Source organism: Alnus glutinosa, chromosome 6, assembly GCF_958979055.1.
Source record: "Alnus glutinosa chromosome 6, dhAlnGlut1.1, whole genome shotgun sequence".
NCBI lineage: Eukaryota > Viridiplantae > Streptophyta > Magnoliopsida > Fagales > Betulaceae > Alnus > Alnus glutinosa.
The window spans coordinates 25,594,442-25,615,736 of NC_084891.1; the positions used below are offsets into that span (position 1 = coordinate 25,594,442).

The 21,295-nt window shown below is 36.6% G+C and overlaps 2 protein-coding genes across 2 annotated transcripts; both read left to right on the forward strand.

Annotated features, from left to right (window-relative positions):
- The first annotated feature begins 788 nt into the window (after positions 1 to 788).
- LOC133871410 (uncharacterized) lies at positions 789 to 9,949 on the forward strand. The gene is made up of 15 exons (XM_062308866.1): positions 789 to 970; positions 1,569 to 1,729; positions 2,449 to 2,522; positions 2,608 to 2,746; positions 2,883 to 2,971; positions 3,058 to 3,211; positions 3,292 to 3,494; positions 4,273 to 4,478; positions 4,582 to 4,680; positions 5,154 to 5,275; positions 7,022 to 7,123; positions 7,630 to 7,739; positions 7,864 to 7,951; positions 8,231 to 8,427; positions 9,558 to 9,949. Exons 2-15 carry the CDS (start codon positions 1,625 to 1,627, stop codon positions 9,772 to 9,774), a joined length of 1,905 nt encoding a protein of 634 aa, XP_062164850.1. The 5' UTR covers positions 789 to 970; positions 1,569 to 1,624; the 3' UTR covers positions 9,775 to 9,949.
- Positions 9,950 to 14,993: 5,044 nt separating this feature from the next.
- On the forward strand, positions 14,994 to 21,139 carry LOC133870488 (probable CoA ligase CCL5). The gene is made up of 5 exons (XM_062307634.1): positions 14,994 to 16,655; positions 19,243 to 19,388; positions 19,797 to 19,864; positions 20,013 to 20,115; positions 20,189 to 21,139. Exons 1-5 carry the CDS (start codon positions 15,425 to 15,427, stop codon positions 20,300 to 20,302), a joined length of 1,662 nt encoding a protein of 553 aa, XP_062163618.1. The 5' UTR covers positions 14,994 to 15,424; the 3' UTR covers positions 20,303 to 21,139.
- Positions 21,140 to 21,295: the final 156 nt, after the last annotated feature.

Here is a 21,295-nt window from a genome sequence, read left to right on the forward strand (position 1 = left end):
TAAACAGGTTGGTGGGTCATAAACGAGTAATTAACGGGTCATAAACGTGTCATAAACGAGTTGACTGGTCATTAACGGGTTATACCTTAAACCCAAACCCTATATATTCGTGTCATGTTCGTGTCGAATTCACGGGTCGTATTAAAATTACCAAGCATATGTGTCACTCACTTATTTGAATAGGTCATATCAAAATTAAATAAATTTGACCCATTTAATTAAATAAGCCGAGTTGGAATGGACCCATTATAGGCAACACGATACAAAGAGCAGTCTCTCTCTTGCAGTGTCTGCGACTCAGCTACCAACACGTTTGAACATTTATTCCAGAATTTTCATTTCCCCCGAGTTGTCGTCTACCAGCAATCACCGTAAACACCGGCCGCTGGCCACTTCCCTGACCAGAGTATTACGGACTAGGGTAAACTAATTTTAAACTCTAACTACATACTTGGGGCTTAAACGCACTTTTCTATTAATCTCTTTTGCAGCCACAGCATGTTTATGTGATCAATCGGAATATTAATAATAAAACAATTTATGAGCATCTCCTTATCCCCTCCAACGTACACGTTCTCTTTCTTTCTGTTTTTCCGTTGAGCTATCATTTTTTTAAAATTATTTATTGTTGGACGGTGTTAGTGAAGTTAATGGGCCTCCAATAGGAAGGTGCCGAAATATTGCACGCTCTGAGTGTTCAAACGGTCGCTAACGCCAGCGACAAACGGCGTTAAGCACAGGAGGGAAATCAAAAATTTCGTTCAAACAAAACCCAATTCCACAACTTTTACCGCATTTTCTCTCTCGCTCGCTCGCTCGTTCACTCACTCGCATCTCTCTTCCTCTCTACTGGTTTGCCCTAATTTCTAACATTAGGACAAATCGATTCGAAACCCTACCGTTAACGCAGTACTATATCGGGCTTTTCCTCTCAATTCTTATCTCGGAAATTCTTTCTTCGCGAGCGCAGGTAATACAGTCTCTTTGGAAAGCTTATGGTGATCAATCTATCTCTTTGAATTCGATAAATCTTCGTTTTTCTTGTTTTACTGATTAGAATTACATTATATTGTGCCGTCAACATTTTCGCTTACCTTTTACATGGATTGGATACATAGGGAATTGGATTACTCCCGCTGCGCTTGTTTCCGTAGAAAAATAGTTATCGGAGAAGTATTTTCTATAGGAGGCGCTTTTGATTGAAATTGAAGTTGCAAAATGAGAGTTCTGTAAAGTAAGGCTTGTTATTCATAAAAATAATAAAAAAAAATAATAAAAAAAAAAGCTCGTCACTGGTGCGAGATAGGTTGGGAATAAGAGAATAGCGAGTTGCAGCATTGCGACACAACTTTAACAATTTTCAAGATTGAGCAATCGAAAATGATGTGATTGGTAGCTGCTTTCATATCACGCTGTAAAAGCAATAGCTCTTTTTGTTATTTTCACAAACATTGCCTCCGCATCAGTTTTAGTGGTTGTCATTAGGAATTCTTGTGAAGAATGTTACTTTTTGAAGCTATTATGAACAATTCAGTCAAATTTGATGCTCTGGCTCGAATCAATTGCAGGGGGTGAATTGAGTGGTGGAGTCGTCGCGGTTGCAGTCTTTTAACTCTACTAAAATATGGCAAAGGTTGCTGCGCCTGGTTCTTTAACTTCCACTCTTCAAAACGGAGGAGCTCTGAAGGTTGGCACCACGGTTAAAAGGAAAACGCCATCAGAACTGAGAGTAAGTTGCTGAATTCATGACATTGTTTTTTCCCCCATGCTTTTGGCCTTCTGCTTGAACCGTTGTTTTCAGTAACATGATGGAGATATCAGCCTTTGTTATTTAGACTGTTCAATTTTGGCCTTTTTGTAACATGATAGTGATTATGTGAAAATACTGGACCTGACAACAATGATTCATAAGTTTGGTTCCATCTCCTTGAGTTACTGGTGACTATTAGTGGGAATGATTTTGAGTCTACGCTGCAATAATTCAGTGAATTTTGTGTATGGATTACAAAAGTATTATATGGTCCATTCATTACTTTAGGGTTATGGATTGGAATTTGGATGATGTAGTGTTACTCTCTTAGAGTTAGTCTACATAGAGCAAATGTGATGATTTCAATTAACAAAAGTTTGGCTAGCATCTGCTGTGTGAAGTCATTTTACTGGATTGTTAGCCTTTTATAGGATGCCTGTTTAACTTTCATGTGTAACTTCTGTGTGCATTTGTAAGCTGAATCTGCACTGTTAAGTTATTGCATTGTAGAAAATCTGCTAATTTGTCATTTCTTTTGGAAGTGAAATTGATGTTATCAGCTTAGTGCTCTTAGGAGACAATTTTAGTTTCATTTAATCGCAATTTAGTTCCAGAAAGTCTCTTAAAATGCTAACAAACAGTAAACATTTGATAGAGGAAAAGTACTCATGTTTCATTCATCGATGGATGTCTGACAGGGAGAGCAGTTGAAGCAGGCGAATGTTATGGAGCTTGTAGATGAATCTCCAGCCCCTTTGATTGGTTCTACAAAGTATTATTCTTCCTACTTCTCTTTTATCTTTATTTTTATCATTTTGGGTTTGTAACCGACTGCAATTTTGCTTGTTTACTCTTAGTGACACTAATGAGGCGGATAATGGGCTTAGGAAACCTGAACTGTCAAGAAACCTTCAATACATTGACACCCGTATGGATGACGTATTTCCTGTTAAAAAATCCAGGTTTAGAATGCTTTCTGGAAAAGAAAATGCAAAGGTTAATACATTCCCTAGTATATCTGATTTAACTTTAGTTTTTTTTTTTTTTGTGCGAACCTTCTCAATCTAGTTTAAACTTCTGAATGTGAGTGCAATTAATCTTACATATTTTTCTTTTCTTTTATTCTGTCCAGGAAACTAACTCAAGTGAGCAAACTGTTGGCCTGAAGAATATAACTCTGCTTTCCAATTTGGCTGCCAAGAGACGAAACCAACTTTCGTGGTATGCCTTCCCATATGGTCTACTTGTTTATAATTAATAGACATGTTCCTCATTTCTTTTGAATTTTATATTATCATCTCCTGCAGTCCAGAAAATTCAATTGCCTCTGCTGAAGATGCCAAAGATGGTGTCGCCCAAGCTTTTCCAACAATTGGAAAGTGTAGTCAAAGTACATTTCGTAGTGTTAGTGAGCTTTCATCAAGTGGTGATAGATCATCTGGCTTGGCAGTCATTGACATGGTATATATTCCCTGCCGTTTTCCTTTAAAAATATTGAAGCTAAGAACCTATAATGAATAAGTCACCACTTCTTTTCATAGGATAAAGCATTAAAAGGACTGGCTGCCCGTGAATCCCATGAGATTTCTGGTTTACCTGCTGATTCTTCTGAAAGACTTGGGGATTCTACTTCAACTTATTCAGGCAATTTCTGCTCTGAATGCCATGTACCTGGCCGAAAGGCTCCTCTAGATTTTACTCTTAAAACTTATGTACGGGTGGTGTCCTCTTCACCAGTGAATCAGTGAGTGTATTGGTGCCATCATATTCTCAATGGATTGTTTGTTGCCAGTGCTTGTAGACGAGAGCGCCCTGTGGGACTAGTTCATTCCTTTTAGTTAGTAGATGTACTGCTACTTCGTAGTAGACTTGTATGCATGCATACACACTTTAGCTGAGATGAATCTTATTTACCTAAATTCATCTTTGCTGTCATAACCATTTACCCTTTTGCTTTAATCAGATCATTATTTCCTTTTCTTTACCGTATACATGAGAAAAGCGACTTATTTGTATATCTAATGCCATATGGATTAGTTTAAGCAAATGTCTTGACTTTGAAATTTGTAGGATCAAAATGAGTACTTTGGAAAGTTTTGTTTCTGCTGTTTGTCTTGGTATTCAGATCATGATAATAATTGATGAATCAGAAACTTCTAGTTGGGATCTTTGCTTACCCTTGATTCTTCATCCTTTCAACAAATTGAACTTTGACATTTCTTCTCTCCACTCTCTCTTAAGGGTAGTATTTTCTATCAAATCACATGTCAACATGTTTCAACGTGCATTTATTTTGGGTTTCCCTTCTGCCTATTCTTGTTTCATTGGTTTTCTTTCAGATCTCTGTTTCTTGTTAAGTATTGCCAAGATGCCAGCATCATATTCTATACACAAAAGAATAATTACATATGTACTGATGGCATGACCATGAAGCAAACAATCTTTTCATTTTATAGAGTGAACTATATATTACTGGTTATTCTCATTGGTTGACTGACTTTATCATGTTTTCCTATGATAAGAATTCATAGGTCAATAATGTCCAGTACCATGCCCCAGTTTACATTCCAGTTTGGTTGTTTTGATCCTCAAAACAACAGCCATAGCTCGGTCCTCGCGTCCACTTCCAATGTCTTAAGTTCTAACATTATGCATTCATGGGTTTACCCTCAATCTACCTTACCAACTTCTCTCATATCAGTGTTGACGTCATCAGCAGCAGAGGGAGGTGTGTCAAATAAATTTGTTTAATTAATGCTAGGTGAAACTCCCCCGCCGCCTCTTCCCTCCCAAAAAAAAAACCCCTCTAATGCTGTCTTTTGTTTTTTCAGTGGAAATGGATTTCTTAAGAAAACGACAGCTTGCATGGGAAGACTCCTTTCGGAGTCTTTACTACATGCTACGGAATTATGTTTGTAATCTCTTTTATGGTAATTACAACAATTTGTTTATCAACTCCTATTTAGTATGTATTCATAGAGTACCTTTGGAACTCAGATTACTATCAATGAGTTATGCTCTATGCTAGCACCACAAGGCACATGCAACACCTTTGGAAATTAGTTTAAAAAATTATATTTAATGTGTTATGCCTTAATGATACTTGTGAGTTGGCATCAATTTGAGGCCTCCTTTTTAAAATCTCTTCATGATTGTTGTTGCAGGAGAATAGTTTCAGATCGCATATAACCATCTCTTCATGATTGTTGTTGCAGGAGAATAGTTTCAGATTGCATATAACCATAGGCTATTTGGAAGAAATGCATGTTTGTTTTTGATGTTGATGTTGCTTGCCTAGACTTAACTTTGGAGTCTTATGCTCTTTCGTGTTTCTTAACCAGCTAACTTTCATTTCAGTGTGAAACTCTATACTGACTTCTGATTTTATTGGAAAACTTTGTAGTGTGCACTTCACATTTTGTGGTGATGTTCACTGTTGGTGATGGCTTGGGGAGGACCAAGCGCTTGTGCAATGCTTATATCTCCCGGTCAACAAGAGGCTTGAGGTCATTGTTGAGAGAGCATGTAAGATGTACTCCTTTACTTTTGAAGCTTTTTGTCCAGAGCTTTTTACTATACCAATGGTTATAGTCTTTTCTTTTCCCTCCAATCATTTTAAGTATGCTCTATTCATGTATTGTTTAGTGCATGGCTAAGAAGTAATTTTGATTTTGATAGAAGATTATTTCAAAGAAATTACTTATTTCAAAGAAATTGCATTAATTGGTGTCCCTTCAAAAAGTTGGGCTATGCTTGTATTTTTTTTTTTCAAGACAAATGCATAAAAAAACACAAAACACAAAAACAGTTTTCACATTTATATCACATCAGAATTCTTTTGCAAACCAAAGTAAAAAACACTACCTAAAACACAATTAACAAACAAAGTTTTTTTAAGGTGGACAAACAATATGGGATGGAGGAAGTAATTCTGGCACCGAGGTAAATGATAATTATAAACCATCTTACTTTTTGGTTGGTGGTGGGCTAATTGCATGTAGAAACACTGTAGATTTGCTTCTGGTGGTGGTTTGCCTCTGATTGACTCTAGCATTATAGCTTTGTGCCCTGGTTTGCAGTGATTTTCTAAGATTGGGTTTCATTATAGTTTTGTAGGTGGGTTGGTATGGATTCTCAGAGTTCTTTTGGTGCATTGAGCTGCAACTTGGGGTTGAATTGGGTTGAAGCCTAGCTTTGAGTTCAACCCATATAGTTGAACAAATGTCTCATAACCCAACCTTACCTCAGGTTGTGGTTGTTCAAAGAAAGCTCTAGTTAGGTTGTTTCTCAGGTTAAGTTTGGAATGCATATTGAAAATACTTAGTTTTTCTTCCATTTCAGTTATTGGTGGTGTTGCAATTCCTTTTATATTTATGTTCTGGATGAAATTGTATTGCAGTTGGTTGCAGAGAATCCTTTTCCAGTATAGATATTCCCACCATATTGGTCTTTTTTGTACAGAGCTATAATATGATTGACAGAGGATTGAACCTTGTGCTTTGTATTTTCATTTTTTGGTTCTGGGTAGAGCACTTAATCATTCACGATTTAAGCAATGATGGGATTTCTATCTAGCAATATGATTAAAATTCAAATTGGAATTTATTTTTTATATTACTAAATGCAATTTTGAACTTAATTGTGCTGTTGGAGTTTGAAAACTTTTTAGCAAATCAAGACTATTTTAGTGTATTGAAGGCTTTATCATCAGATGTATGAGAAGAAGATAATAGCAGGTTGACCATAATTTTAGTTGCAATAACCTGTAGTGAAACACTACTGAGGCTTGCTCTGAAAAGCTAATACTGGCACTAAACATTTAAATCATATTAGTTGTCTTGTTGCTAGATCAAGTTTTGCTTTGACTGTTTTGGAAATATTTGGCTCAATTTAATAACAATTGTGTGCCAAGAAAAAAAAAAAATTAATAGCAACTGGGTTAACAACTGATACTGATAGAATAATATTTGGTTCTGGGTTTGTCAATGTCGGAATCTGATATAAACTTATGATAGGTTCCCGTGTGTTTACATACTAAACGCACTTGTGCCTGTCATGATAGTCATCTCTGTTCCGGAATTTATGGATATTTACCTTCAGTAAATAATGTACTGCTGAATTGTTGTCGCCAAAGAATGTATTTGTTGACTTCAACGTATTGTCCTTTGCATAGAATTCCCCTTTTGTGTATATATATATATATATGTATTTTTTTTTTGTATGTCGAATGATGCCTGACATCTAATTTTGGCTGCAATTGATGTTTTCTAGGATGTTTGTTTCTCTATGCCTCTTTGCCATTCCAAAGTAGAGCAAGTATCCACTGAAGATCTAGTTGAACTCTCAGAGATTGAGAAGCATAATTTGGGCCAGGTTTATATCTATGCCTTTTTTATATATATTTGGCAGTATGTTCTCATTTGGCTTCCTTGAATTCAGGCCTTCAGGCCTGGGGTGGATTCTGAGATAACTTTCCCTGCCATGTATGGGACGTTGGTGGTTTGAGTCCAGCCACTTCACTACTCAGCTAAGAAGTCTATTCTAGTCCTCCAGTTGTGTTTGTTGGACTTATTGACCATTTGATATATGGTAGTTTTGGCTAGTAAACAAAACCAGAAGGTTAACCTGACTACTTTTTTTACATCTGATGATTTGGCTATCTACAATCTAAAATTTAGCAAATGGTATGCATGCATGCCAAACCCTCTAAACTTGTAATGTGTTTGGAAGAGCCAAAGAAGCGGGTCCATCCTATCAGCGAGGAAGTGTTCTCTATAATTAGCTATGTATTTTGTTGTAATAGGGGTCTCAATCCAATACTTTTGATGTTGTTTATTGTGCATTTTAAATTTGGCTTTCTCTGTTGAAATGCAATGCAGACTCGGCGCCAGAGTTCTTTGTCTGATGTCGATAATAGCCCACAATCTTTACTGGTTTTCAGTGGCAATAAGAACATACATGGTTTGTATGATTTTTTGTTAAATTATAGGTAAGTTAACAGTTGATTAATTTTTTCTACAAGATAATTATTCTATTCCACATTATCAGTCTAAATTGATTGAACACTCTTGATGATCTCTTCTTCTTTTTCTTTTTCTTGTGGTTGTCTTCAGATCTCTCTTGACCTTCTTCACTGGTATGGATGTTCCTTTATTGTGTTCTCCTGTTCCATTTCAAAATGCTGCACTTTCTGCTCCAGAGGTGTGTATAATGTGCAAACAAGGGTTCCTCAGTCAAAATAGTTTCACATATTATAGGTCTAATTGAAGTTCAAATCATGCTCAAACCACTTAGCTCGTTATTTGACTAGAATTTTTCATTGCAATTATACAGTGCACAAGCATGTGTACACGAAAAAACTTAACTAATAGTGTACAAATCCTTGAACGAAAAAACTTATTTGACCCAGTAAATATTTGTTGTTGCTTATTGCTGTAAAACATATTATTACAATTTCTTGGATTATTATTATGTTGGCAGGTTAGATGCATGGAGTTGAAAAGAGCAGATCATATTGCTGCTCCTTCTAAAGGATCCAGTAAAGATGGTGAAAGTGTAAAAGGTTCATCTGCTGGTCTCTGCTATTGCATTGAAATTAAGGATGCATATCTTCCGCCATGGATTATATGCAGTATATGTGATGTTATGAGTTCTGAAGGGAGAAGCTTTGAGGCAAGGTATCATAAGTATTAGATTTTGTAAAATGATAGTAGCTCTTACATGATTGACATTCTTAACTTGTTCGAGGCCTATCACTTCCTATACTATTGCTTCAGTTGTCGGGAATTGGCCCCATACAGAAGCGCAGTAGATCTGATACATGTTTGTGTTTGGAGGATAAAATGCGCAAAGAAAATTAATGGTTCTGGGGACAAAAGCTTCTTTGTGCTTTTAAAAAGCTATGATGGTTAGGCCATTATCTTCCTTTGCAAAGGAAAATATGGCTGAAAAAGTGCAAGGGAACCTTTTTTTGTTGTTGTTGCATATCATTGACTTAAGCATAATTCTTCCCATATTTAAGTGCAGACATAAGATATACTCATAACCTGAATATTGCTGGATTGGAAATAATTAAATAGGCAACTTGTCCAATTAAAAATGATAGACCTTAAGGTAAAACTAGTAGTCCTAGTCTTGGATTTAGTCTAACAGCACTAGACCCTACTACCATCTGTTTGCACTTGAATTTGGTGGGACAAATGGCTGATACTACTGGAAGGATTCCTCTTTGGATAATAGGTATTCTTTGGTTCCTGAACTATGTTGGAGCAACTAGAAACTGCTGCCACTTGTAGATAAGCGAAATTGGACAAGGTAGGTTGAGAACTTATCAAGTATAAATCAAAGTGGTTCAATTACTTTGTGATGATAAAATAGATAGTTGCTTTACTGGAAGTGTGGATTATCAATACAATAATCCCCAGATGCTGGGTTTTTTCTTATTTTTGGGTGAAAATTCATGCTAAGAAGCTGTTAGGCTTGTCTACGATTGATTCAGTTGACCAAGTTGCATGAATTAATGCTGGATCAAATGATACATACTGATAAATTTCACATGATTAAGATCTTTTCAATTTCTCTCCTCGTGCATTCAATTTGTCCCCAACCTCAGGTCTTTCATTGCGTGTTTTGCACCAGTCGTACCGTGCCAATAGATTGCGTTACCTGCGGAAGATTGTTTTACAAATTAACTAGATGTTCATGTGCATTAGGATAATAACATTAGTCTGGATCAAATGTGTTGAAATTAATGGATGATGATTTCTATTATCTAGCACTTACCAATTTGATTTGGGTGGTTTTTCAGTTTCACAACGGAACCGACCTCAATTGGGTTGAATGTAGCTCTTGGAGCAGCTAGCGAGAAATCTGATTCTGAAACTGCAGCAGGTGAAGGCTTGCAAGAAAGCAGCTATGCTTTTGGTATGCCGGAAGCCACAGTTACTCCTTGCTTGTACTCAGGTTTATTAAAGGGCTTGAAGTACACGAATGGTTCTTATACAGCTTCTCTTTCTCCTATATGACATTCTGCATTCATGATCTTTGGCAGAATGCGGCAATCATGCTGTTTTCACTAATTTTTGCTGATCATTGATCCTTTTATCCGACTGTTTCCTTTTCTTTTTTGCATTTCAATCTTGTATAATCTTATGGTCAACAATCTTGTATAATCTTGTAAATCCATTCCTGTAATGCATTCAATCTCTATAAAAAATAAAAAAAGAAAGAAAGAAAGATCTCCCTTGCCAATCAATTACTAGCTAAAAAGCTTAGTAAAGATGTGTGTGCACTGCCAAAAACAGAAAACACCCCAAAACCATGCAATTCCTTACTATGCCATTGGCCTTTATGTGAACACCTCACTTATTTCGGTCTATTCGTTGTCCATCTTCTGTGCATAATGTGCATTAATGCTATTTAGTAGGTTGTTATACAATTGTCATAGATGATGTGAGCTATGTAGCAGTAGAAATTAGCTCGTAGTTTTTTATTATATATATATAAGTACTGATCTAAAGTTGATTTTCACTGTCATATTATCAAGTTCTATAATAATTGTATAACAGTTTACTAAATATCGTAATTATTATGACAATTTGAACTTGGCCAATGATATCCAAAGCATTTGGAACTTCTTTCAAAAAGTCACTTAGGCATGTTTGTTTTGGTATAAAATGCCTTTTATTAAAAAATATTTTCAGTTGAAATTTCTTTTTAGGAAAACACTTTTTTGTTAACTTTGTATAGCTTTAGAGGATTGAACCTTTTGCTTTGTATTTTCATATTTTGGTTTTGGGTATAGCACTGAATCCTTTACGATTTAAGCAAAGATAGGATTTCTATCTAGCAATATGATTAATGCTATGTTTGTTTTGGTGTAAAATGTTTTCTGGAAAATGTATTTGGCATTTTTTGGCGTTTGGTAGGGGCGAAAAATAATAGTCAACGAAAATTATTTTCAGTTTGATTGTAAAACCCTTTTTAATTTTTGGAAAATGATTTATGGTTTTAAATCGTTTTTCGGATTTAAACTCTTCGTCCTTGCACGCACGTTTGTGGGAATCCGTCACCGTCGGACATTTGAGTTTGCTGGTAATTCAAATCTATCGTTGAAGGTCTTGAATTTTGGTATTTGATTGCCGAAATCCGGCGACGTTCAGCCGCCATCGTCGAATATTGGTGGGCCAGATTCCAGCTGGAATCTGGTCGAATCTAACCGGAATCTGGCCAAAAAGGTCGGTAGGGGTATACAAACGGAGCAGTTATAACTGCTTCGCAACTGCTAACTATTAACCGCATAACCGTTTTGAAAGCGGTTATAGAGGATGTGGAAAGCGGTTAATAATCGCTAATCATATATATATATACATAAAAACTATGTTTACAACTTTGAGGCGGAACAAACTAACAGGCTTGTTTACACGATTTTTAAAAATTTAGTATTATGACTTGATTGTTTTGGTCTTGAGTTGTCATTTGGATTTGCAAAATGAGGTCAATTTGTTAAGCAAAATTAAACATTCAAATATAATTTCTCTATTGGATTGCGGCGTTTATGGCAAAAAAAGGTTTATTGTTTATGAATTGATGCAAAATGGGTGTTTGGAAACTCAATTGCACGGTAAAAACACATTAATCTCATTCTTCTTCTCATTAAAAAAACTTGGAAAATGGAACGTAAAAAAAAAGAGGGTGCAATTAAATAAAGCTAATATCTTGATTTTCCAAATCTCTTGTTGATATATAAGACCTTGTTGCCCAAAAATTATTAAATTCTTTTGTTGAAAACAATTACAACCTGTACAAAAACTTGCCCAAAACCGGTCCAAAGCCCAAATTAAAAGGCGATTTTAAAATCGCCGGTTATAAATACAATAATTGCTAATTGGCCATTATTTTTTATAACCGCCTCCGCCTAAATGGTTAACAGTTGTGGTTGGTAAAATGCAATAACCGCCTTAGACGGTTGAGGTTAGCGGTTTTAGTCAATAACTGCCGTTTATAACCGCTTGTACACCCCTAATGGCCAGAATCATGCTTGCCGAAATCCGACAACAGTGAACGGACGTTGCCAGATTGTGTTTTTCACCGTTGGTAGTTATTCGTACGAGGCAAATATCAAAAGATATTTTCGAGAAAATCATTTTTTTTTTTTTCTGAAAAATGATTTTGCCGAAAATATTTTACGTCGAAACAAACGGAATATAAAATACAAATGTGAATTCATTTTTTGCATTACTAAATGCAATTTTTAACTTAATTGTGCTGTTGGAATTTGAAAACTTGTTAGCAAATCAAGAATATTTTAGTGTATTGAAGGCTGTATCATCAGATGCTGGCACCAAACATGTAAATCAATAATCATATTAGTTGTCTTGTTCCTAGTTCAAGTTTTGCTATCTGTTTTGGGAATATTTGGCTCAATTTAATTGGTTTGAAGAGCTCGCATGCTGTTAGTGGGACAAACTTTTTACTTTGCACGAGGAGCAACTTCTCTATTATATATATATATATATATATATATATATATATATATATATATATATTTTATTTCCCTTATTTTAGGAAACAAAATCATCTTTTACTTTTATATTCAAATACACTCTTCCCTCTATAATAGTTTTTCTTATCTTTTACTCATTTTTTTTTTACAAATTTTCAACTTAATCCCCAACAAAAAAGAGAAATGAGAGAAATATTTCGTTTTAAAATAATAATAGGGAAGCTAAAGTACTACACCCAATGCATCAGCAGCCAAAGTGTAACGCCCCCAAACCGTTAGGGTTAAGTTCGTCTATTTCCTTGCACAAAACCGTAAAGATTCATAAGGTCTGCCAAATAATTTAGCTAATATGCTAAATTAAATAAATTACTAGAAAAATAATTATAAAACTCAGAGCTTCAATAAATGCGGAAACGAGTATTTCGAAAATAATAATTATGTTCGATACAATAAATAAAAATCCAAAGTAAACCTAAGTTTATTGTGCTGGTGCACTTACTAAAGTAATTGAAATGCAATGTCCTAATGCTAGCCTAGATCTCATTCCGGCCACCTAGGTCTCTCTACTCATAACTTGAAAACAAAAATAAAATAAGGGGTGAGCGAGAAATGCTCAGTAAGGTAATCATCAATCATAAAAAGGTTGAGTTAAACTCATTTTCTTCAAAACGATTATTTATGCCCACTTGAAATCTAATTTCCAAGATACAAAATATAAGTTCGACATTTCACTTAAAGCATAAAATTTCTAGTTGATAAATAAAACTCCTCATATATAGGGCTCATGTACACTATTACGTCCTGTGTACTAGGGTTGCGCGGTCAATGCGACCCAGACAGGTAAATTGTGGTCATAGGCCTGCTCCGTTAGCTAATTAATCAAAGTGCACTTAGCATGACCTATGGACGAATTACCGCATTCTCAAAGTCCTTCAGCGGTTGTGCTTCCATCCAATCAACGGTACTGAGCTTAATCTTTTGTAAACCTTTGAATATTTCTAGGGCCAAAATAAGAATATTTCTCATAAATTATTCTTATTCCTTTCACTATGCTTGGTAACTCTTGAGGCAACGTGTGGAAGGGTTTTTACACTCTTCTTTTCTTTAATTTCAAAAAGTAGTAACTTCTCATATCGGGAACCAAATAAGCAATTTACTATAATTAGAAAGTCATTTATAACTAAAGTTTTTCTTAAAAACATTGATTTCAAGAATATCATTTCTACCATCAACTTTCATCTTAAAACTATTTTAAAACAATCCTTAATGCATCAATGTAAATTTGAAATACATAACGAGAAGAATTATTCATAAATATGCTAGAATCAATAGATAAAATAATATGACATAAAATAATTTTAGAAGAGGTAGAGGATCCTTTACATCTCTAGAAGTAGTACGTTGTGAAAATATTTTGATAGCTAGCTAATCACTTGGTACAGGTTGAAATAAATTAATACAATACTCATGTCATTAGACGACTCTCTGATGTCACTATGGTTCATCTTACTAGCCTAGTGAGATTGAGCTTACTCGGTCTATTTAAAAGATTTCTTTTACACATTTTGTACGGTGTTAAATAGGGCATCAACTGAAATTGTAACTTAGTTATTTAAAACTGTACATATAAAAGTAATAATTAATAAACTGGTCAAAGGGAAAAATACGGCAAAAGTGTCCGAAAATTGTATATGGTGTTCCTGCCAAATCAAATGGGAGACAGTTTCACGTGGTAAAGAAAATAATTAAGGCCCGATTATTCTAGAGGCTAGAGTGTATAAAGGGAAAGAAAAATATATCAACAGACCTGCCGTCGTGGTAGCACCTAAATCAAAAGGTTTACATGTGAGAGCAAATAGGTTGAAAAAGAAAAATTGTACAAGTCATCGATGTTTGGTTTACGTCAATAAAAGGAAATATTCAAGACGACCAAAAACAAGGAGGAAGGCCATCAGGTGATGCTAGGAAAAGAAAAGGACTTATCAAAAAAAAAAAAAAAAAAAGGAAAAGAAAAGGAAAAAAGAAAAAAGAAAAGAAAAATACAGTAAGGACAAAGATGTTGAATAACAAGTCACGCTGGATAGAAGAGAGAGAGAAGAGGGAAAAAGGGTATCTATAAATTAAGACAATTGAAAACTCTCCACATGGTCGCGTCAGAAAGGGCAACAAGGAAAAAAATAAAATCTAAAGGAAGGCTGTCTTGATAAAAGACAAGGAAGATAAGTCCAAATGAAAAGGTCTCTCCCCTCGGCTACAGCACGGTCAACCACACAAATAATAATTGAAATTTCACAATAAAGTTTTAAATCATATATATATATATATATACACACACGATTCTCTACTATTTAAATATACAACTTTTTATTACTATAATTCCTTACTAATTTTAGGATTTTTTTATTTTTAAAAAATAAAATAAAGTAAAAAACTACCTTGCCACGTAGATAAAATAATAAAATATTATATATTTAAAGGTGAATAATCATTTCTCATATATATATATATATATATATATATATATATAGAGAGAGAGAGAGAGAGAGAAATGCTAGTATTCTCCTAAAATGGCATAGATATAATTAAAAAATTAAATTTATATTCTTTTAGATGACATAGATGCAATTTTTTAATAAAAAAATTACATCTATACCATTTTAGGAGAACACTAAGAGATACTCTAGCATTCCTTGTATAGATATACACACACACGGGACCCGTGGCTATTTGCATCAGTTTGAAAGGAAGTCAGTAGAGAAAAGAAAACAAGAGAACGAGTACAGAGAATCACAATTTGTGTAGGCAGGGTGAGAGAGACGGCGCAATATTTCCAACAAAGTCAACAAAGTTTGGCCGGTCGTTGTTTCTGAGAATTCCCAGAAATGTAATTGTGCCGACATGAATCCAACGTAAATCCATGGCCATGGGAATGAAGCTTCTCTGGTTCAAAAACTGGTGATCCTCAATGCTAATGTTGTCGTCTCTTGTCCTGCCTGCGCTAACACTTCCAAACGAAACAAGACAAAGCGAAAGAGCTCAGCTTAAATATTTGTCATTTTCCAGACGGTAGGTTACGTAATACAGCAGTGCAGTTTAATTGCAATTTACAAAAACAACCAGTAAAAGGTCGGCCACTCAACAAGAATTAGAAAACTGCATCGTATCCCACAATGGCGCCGAGCACTAGCAACCCCGTGATCGACCCGAGGAGCGGTTTCTGCAATTCCAACTCCATCTTCTACAGCAAACGCAAGCCCACTGCGCACCCACCGAACCACTCCCTGGACGTCACGACGTTCATCTCGTCCCGGGCCCACCATGGTAAGGTCGCCTTCGTGGACTCCTCCACTGGCCGCCAACTCACCTTCGCCGATCTCTGGCGAGCCGTCGATTCTGTCGCCACGTTCCTCTCCGACACTGGCGTCAGGAAAGGCCAGGTCATCCTCATCCTCTCCCCAAACTCCGTCTTCATCCCCGTGGTGTGCCTTGCCGCCATGTCCCTAGGCGCCATAATAACTACCGCTAATCCCCTCAACACCGCCCGAGAAATCGCCAAGCAGATAGCCGATTCGAAACCGATTCTCGCTTTCACTACTCGCCAACTCGTCCCGAAACTCTCCGAGTCGCCGAATCTCCTCCGAATCGTATTGCTCGACGAGCAGTCTAAACCCGTCGTTGGAAACCCTAGGATTGTGGCCACGTTGGAGGAAATGCTGAAGAAGCAGCCGATTGGGACGCGCCGAGTCAGGGACCGAGTCCACCAGGACGACACGGCAACTATTCTCTACTCGTCAGGCACCACCGGGGCGAGCAAAGGCGTGGAGACTTCGCACAAAAGCTTCATAGCGATGGTTCAGAACTTCATCTGTCGGTTCGGATCAGACGAAGGAGAGCACAGGTTCAGCTGCGTCGTCCCAATGTTTCACGTCTACGGTCTAGCATACGCGCTGGCGCTACCCGCATTGGGAGCAACGGGAGTGATCCTCTCCAAGTACGACATGCACGATATGCTCTCGGCGATCGAGAAGTACCGGATCAAAAACATCTCGATCGTGCCGCCGATACTGGTGGCTCTCGTGAACGGCGCGGATCAGATACGGTCCAGGTACGATTTGAGCTCGCTGCGCACGGTTTCGTGCGGTGGGGCCCCGCTGAGCAAGGAGGTGATGGAGATGATCGTGGAGAGGTATCCGACGGTGGCGATTCTTCAGGCGTACGGGTTGACGGAATCGACGGCGACTGGGGCGTCCACGAACTCGCTGGAGGAGAGTAGGCGGTACGGTACGGTGGGGCTGCTGTCTCCGAACATGGAGGCGAAGATTGTGGAACCGAAGACCGGTGAGGCTCTATCGGTGAACCGGACCGGCGAGATTTGGCTTAGAGGTCCCCCCATCATGAAAGGTACAGTTTGACTCTTTCTCTTTTCTTTTATTTCTATTCTGTGAAGGGCAATGTGGATAAGGCCACGTTTTATTTATTATTTATACTCCAAGTTGCTTTTCATAAACCATTTTTTCCCGAAGAAAATTGAAATGGTATGTACATTTTTAAGTGCTTATTCTCAACCACATATTTTTTAATATGGCAGTAAAAATTATAATTAATGTAAAATATACATATTAATCCGGCCAATACTAATTTTAGTAAGCATTTTAGGGTAAATCTTAGGTTTATTAAAGCTTATTAGGATAATAGTGGTAGTAGTGAAATAAAGGATTTCTCAATTTGAGAGGACAAACAAAGTTTTATTTAAATAAAGGGATAAATACCCCATTGGTACCTGAGTTTTACGTGTTTTTAAATTTAGTACCTCAATTTTGTTTAGTATCATAGGTGGTACCTGAATTAAGGGTAAAAACCCATTTGGTACCTCTGTTAGATTTTCCGTCCAAATTTTAACGCCTCGCCACGTGTCAACCGCTGAGGTTGACACGTGGCACTACATAAAAAAAAATTAAAAATTAAAAATTAAAATATTTAGAAAATGATTAAAAATAATAAAATTTTAAAAAAAAATTAAAAAAAAAAAAAGAAAAAAGAAGAGGGGTGGTTGAGCCACCCCCTTGGCCGGTCTGGCCGGTCTGGGGTGGCCGAACCACCCCCACCCCACAGTTGAAAAAAAAAAAAAAAAAAAAAAATTTTGAAGGGTTTTGGCCCTAGGGGGTGGCCGAACCACCCCCTTGGCCAACGGGGGTGGTTCGGCCACCCCCTAGGGCCACGGGGGTGGCCGAACCACCCCCTAGGGCCACGGGGGTGGTTCGGCCACCCCCAGACCGGCCGGGCCAACCCTCAATTTTTTTTTGAAGGGTTTTGGCCCTAGGGGGTGGCCGAACCACCCCCGTAGCCCTAGGGGGTGGTTCGGCCACCCCTCTTCTTTTTTCTTTTTTTTAATTTTTTTTAAAAAAATTTTATTATTTTTAATCATTTTCTAAAGATTTTAATTTTTAATTTTTAATTTTTTTTTATGTAGTGCCACGTGTCAACCTCAGCGGTTGACACGTGGCGAGACGTTAAAATTTGGACGGAAAATCTAACAGAGGTACCAAATGAGTTTTTACCCTTAATTCAGGTACCACCTATGATACTAAACAAAACTGAGGTACTAAATTTAAAAACACGTAAAACTCAGGTACCAATGGGGTATTTATCCCTTAAATAAAATAGTATAATGTTTAGAGTCGATGAAAGTCTAATAGTAGTTATTTATTTATAACAGTTATACAGGCTAATATAGTCATTTGTATAAATGACAGGTATTGTGTTATACTCTCGAAGTAGCCGTATATCTTTTTATGTGTTTTGTATTATTTGATTTTTCATTGAGTAAGAACTTAGAAATGCATGTAGCATTTTCTTTTCAAAAAGTTTCCCAAGAGTTTTTTTGAATGAAAAATAATGTGTTTTGGGTTTTTGAGACACCATAAGCTCGTTTAGATAATAATTATGTCTTAATACTATTTTTGAAAAAAGAAAAAAAAGAAAGAAGAAGTGTTTGGATATAATATGAAAGATAAAATTTCAAAATATTAAAAAAAATATATATATTTATAAGTTTTTTTCACCATTTGAGTACTTCCAATTTATAGCAATTTTTTTTTTTTTTTGAAGGGTCCAATTTATAGCAATTACCCAATGCCATTGACACATGGGAAGTGTATAATAGTCCAATTCCGTACAAATTTAGTACTTTTTTAACAGAATTTTTACAAAAATATATTTCTACCATATATTAAATAAAAATTACAAAAAAGCATATATATATATATATGTATGGAAAATGATAGAAATACTCACCATGCACAACAGCAAGACACAATGAAGTAGGGTCTATACATTGGGCCCACTCCATTGTGTCTTGGTGTTGTGCACCTGTTGTGCACTGTGAGTGCAAGAATCACTTTCTTATATATATATTGGAAAACCATGGCTCACATACAGGAGTGGTGTTAGGGTCGAAATTAGAATTTTTCATTGGGAGGGGAGCAAAGCATGAATGAGTAGCCGAGTCTAATTTATAGGCCAAAAAATATATATTGAACTATATATAAATATTTGGAGGAAATTTTTCAAAACCATGGAGCCATGACCCTTTTGGCCCCCTTAGTTCCGTTCCTATGTACTAGGTAGTGTCAACACCACATGAAGGCCAACCTCCACCTTGTTACCATGCATGGAAGACCAAGAAAAAAAAAACACCTTTTATTTAGTGTTTTAAAAAATAGAAGAGAAGATTTTTGGAACACGTGGCTGGGCATATGCATTTCAAAAAATTAACCCTTGATTTTTTTTACTTATTTTTAAATTGGTCATCTAAAATCTAATTTTTATTGTCACATTATCAAATTATATGGCTGTCATATAAAAAGTCTATTAAATAACATTACTCTTTACCATGTAGCAGATGCTCTGTTCGACTTTACAAGTCTTGGAAATCAATGTTTGCAGTTCACATTTCCTTTTACTGATGCTGGGAATGTTGTTGTTGCAGGTTATTTCGGTAATGCAGAAGCGACAGCATTAACTCTTGATCCAGAGGGATGGTTGAAAACTGGAGATCTCTGCTACATTGACGATGATGGCTTCATTTTTGTGGTTGATAGGTTGAAGGAGCTTATTAAATACAAGGGATATCAGGTGAGGCATTGATATTTGATCACCAAGTTCTCTACTTTTTTTCTTTTTAAAGGTAAGCACAAAAATATTATTAAAATAAGCGTAAAGCGTCCCTGATTATACAGGAAGCATACACAAAGACCACCAATACAAAATAAGCAAAAAGAAAAAAGAAAACACAAGCAGAAACTCAAAAAACCTACAACAGAAGCCCTATACCTGCAGAAACGCCCTGGATTAACGTCATCACAAGAGCCCCCCTTGCCTTTACTCCGGCCAGAACAATCTTCCCTGCTTTAGTTATGTATGATTTGTTTCTGATAAGGTGCAACTAACAACTGGATGTTACATTTGGAAAGATATTTTAGACTATAAAAATGTCACAAAATTGTCTTGAAAAATATGCTGATTTGTCTGTTGATGTCTTAGGTCCCTCCAGCGGAACTAGAGGCCTTGTTACTCACTCATCCAGAAATCTCTGATGCTGCTGTTGTGCCGTAAGTCTTCTCTATTGACATTAAAGAGCTTGGAAGCCGTTTTTTAATATATACATGTTATAGAACAACAAAATGCAATTTATGGAAGATGATTTTTCTTGGAAGTAATTTGTGATTTACCTGATCCTTTTAATTTCTTGTGTTTTAGATTTCCTGATAAGGATGTTGGACAGTATCCCCTGGCTTACGTGGTAAGAAAAGCTGGAAGCAATTTATCTGAGGGTGCAGTCATGGACTTCGTAGCGGGACAGGTGAGTTGTGTCATTGAATCGCGAAGCACAAATTCTTTGTTATCAATGTATTGAACTGCTGTTATATTCGCAGGTGGCTCCATACAAGAGAATCAGGAGAGTGGCATTTATAGCTTCTATACCCAAGAATCAGTCTGGCAAGATTCTTCGCAAGGATCTTGTACAACTTGCAACCTCAAAACTTTGAATTGTATGGTTTTCGATCTGCTGGGATTTTGCGGCGGCAAGGCAGTAATGTGGAAGTGTAAACTCATGTTTTGCAACCGCGAAATGGAGATTTGGCTAGTCTAAGGGGTGGCAATTCTTGGTTATTAGAAATTTAGAAGAGTTGGCAATTCAGGTACATAGGTCGTGTCCTGTCGAGTAAATTCGGGTTTATAGGTTGTGTCGTGTAGAGTCGAGTCATGGGTATACGATTATATAAATCGATACGAATATGACTCATTTAATTAACCATGTCAAATGCATTAGAAAGACGTCGCTTTTGTCATATTTGTTAGTGAACAATGAAAGTAATATACCTAGGTGAAGTTGTTTACCAAGCACCAAGTGAGGGATGAGGATCCCGTGCAATAGGGCAGCCACACGTGAGAGCCTGTTCAGGCCTATCTTCTCGGGCAGCCTGAACAAGAAGACCTCAAATAGGCAGCAAATAGTTCTGTTTGGTGCAGATGAATAATGGTTTCACATTCAAGTAGGGCCTTAGCATGCATGCTGGCTGCATACACTGCACGGTATTGCTTGGTTTCGTGTGGGCAAGGCCGGGGACTTGAGCGTACTGGGCTGGTAGTTGGTTATATGGAGGGTGATGAAGCTGTTGGGCAGAGAAGCAGAGACGAAAACAAGGGGGACCAGCGTAGGCCATGGCCTCCCCCTATGTTGAAAGATTATAGTAAAAATGCTTTAAAATTCATATTTTGGCCAAAAACTTTTAATTTGGCCCCTATCCCTTCAAGTGTATTCTTTCTTAAGAGTGAAACTTATCATTGAATTTTCAAATGAATAAAATTTAAAGTGTGCACAAGAGAGTGTATGTAGCATTTCTTATATAACTATATTTTTTCTTGTTTTTTCACCACGGTCGAACCCACAGTTTGACCACCGCACTTTGACTTTTTGACACTCACGGTTGCACCACTTTACCCTTTTCATTGTACGACAACTTATTAGTCGAGCCCCG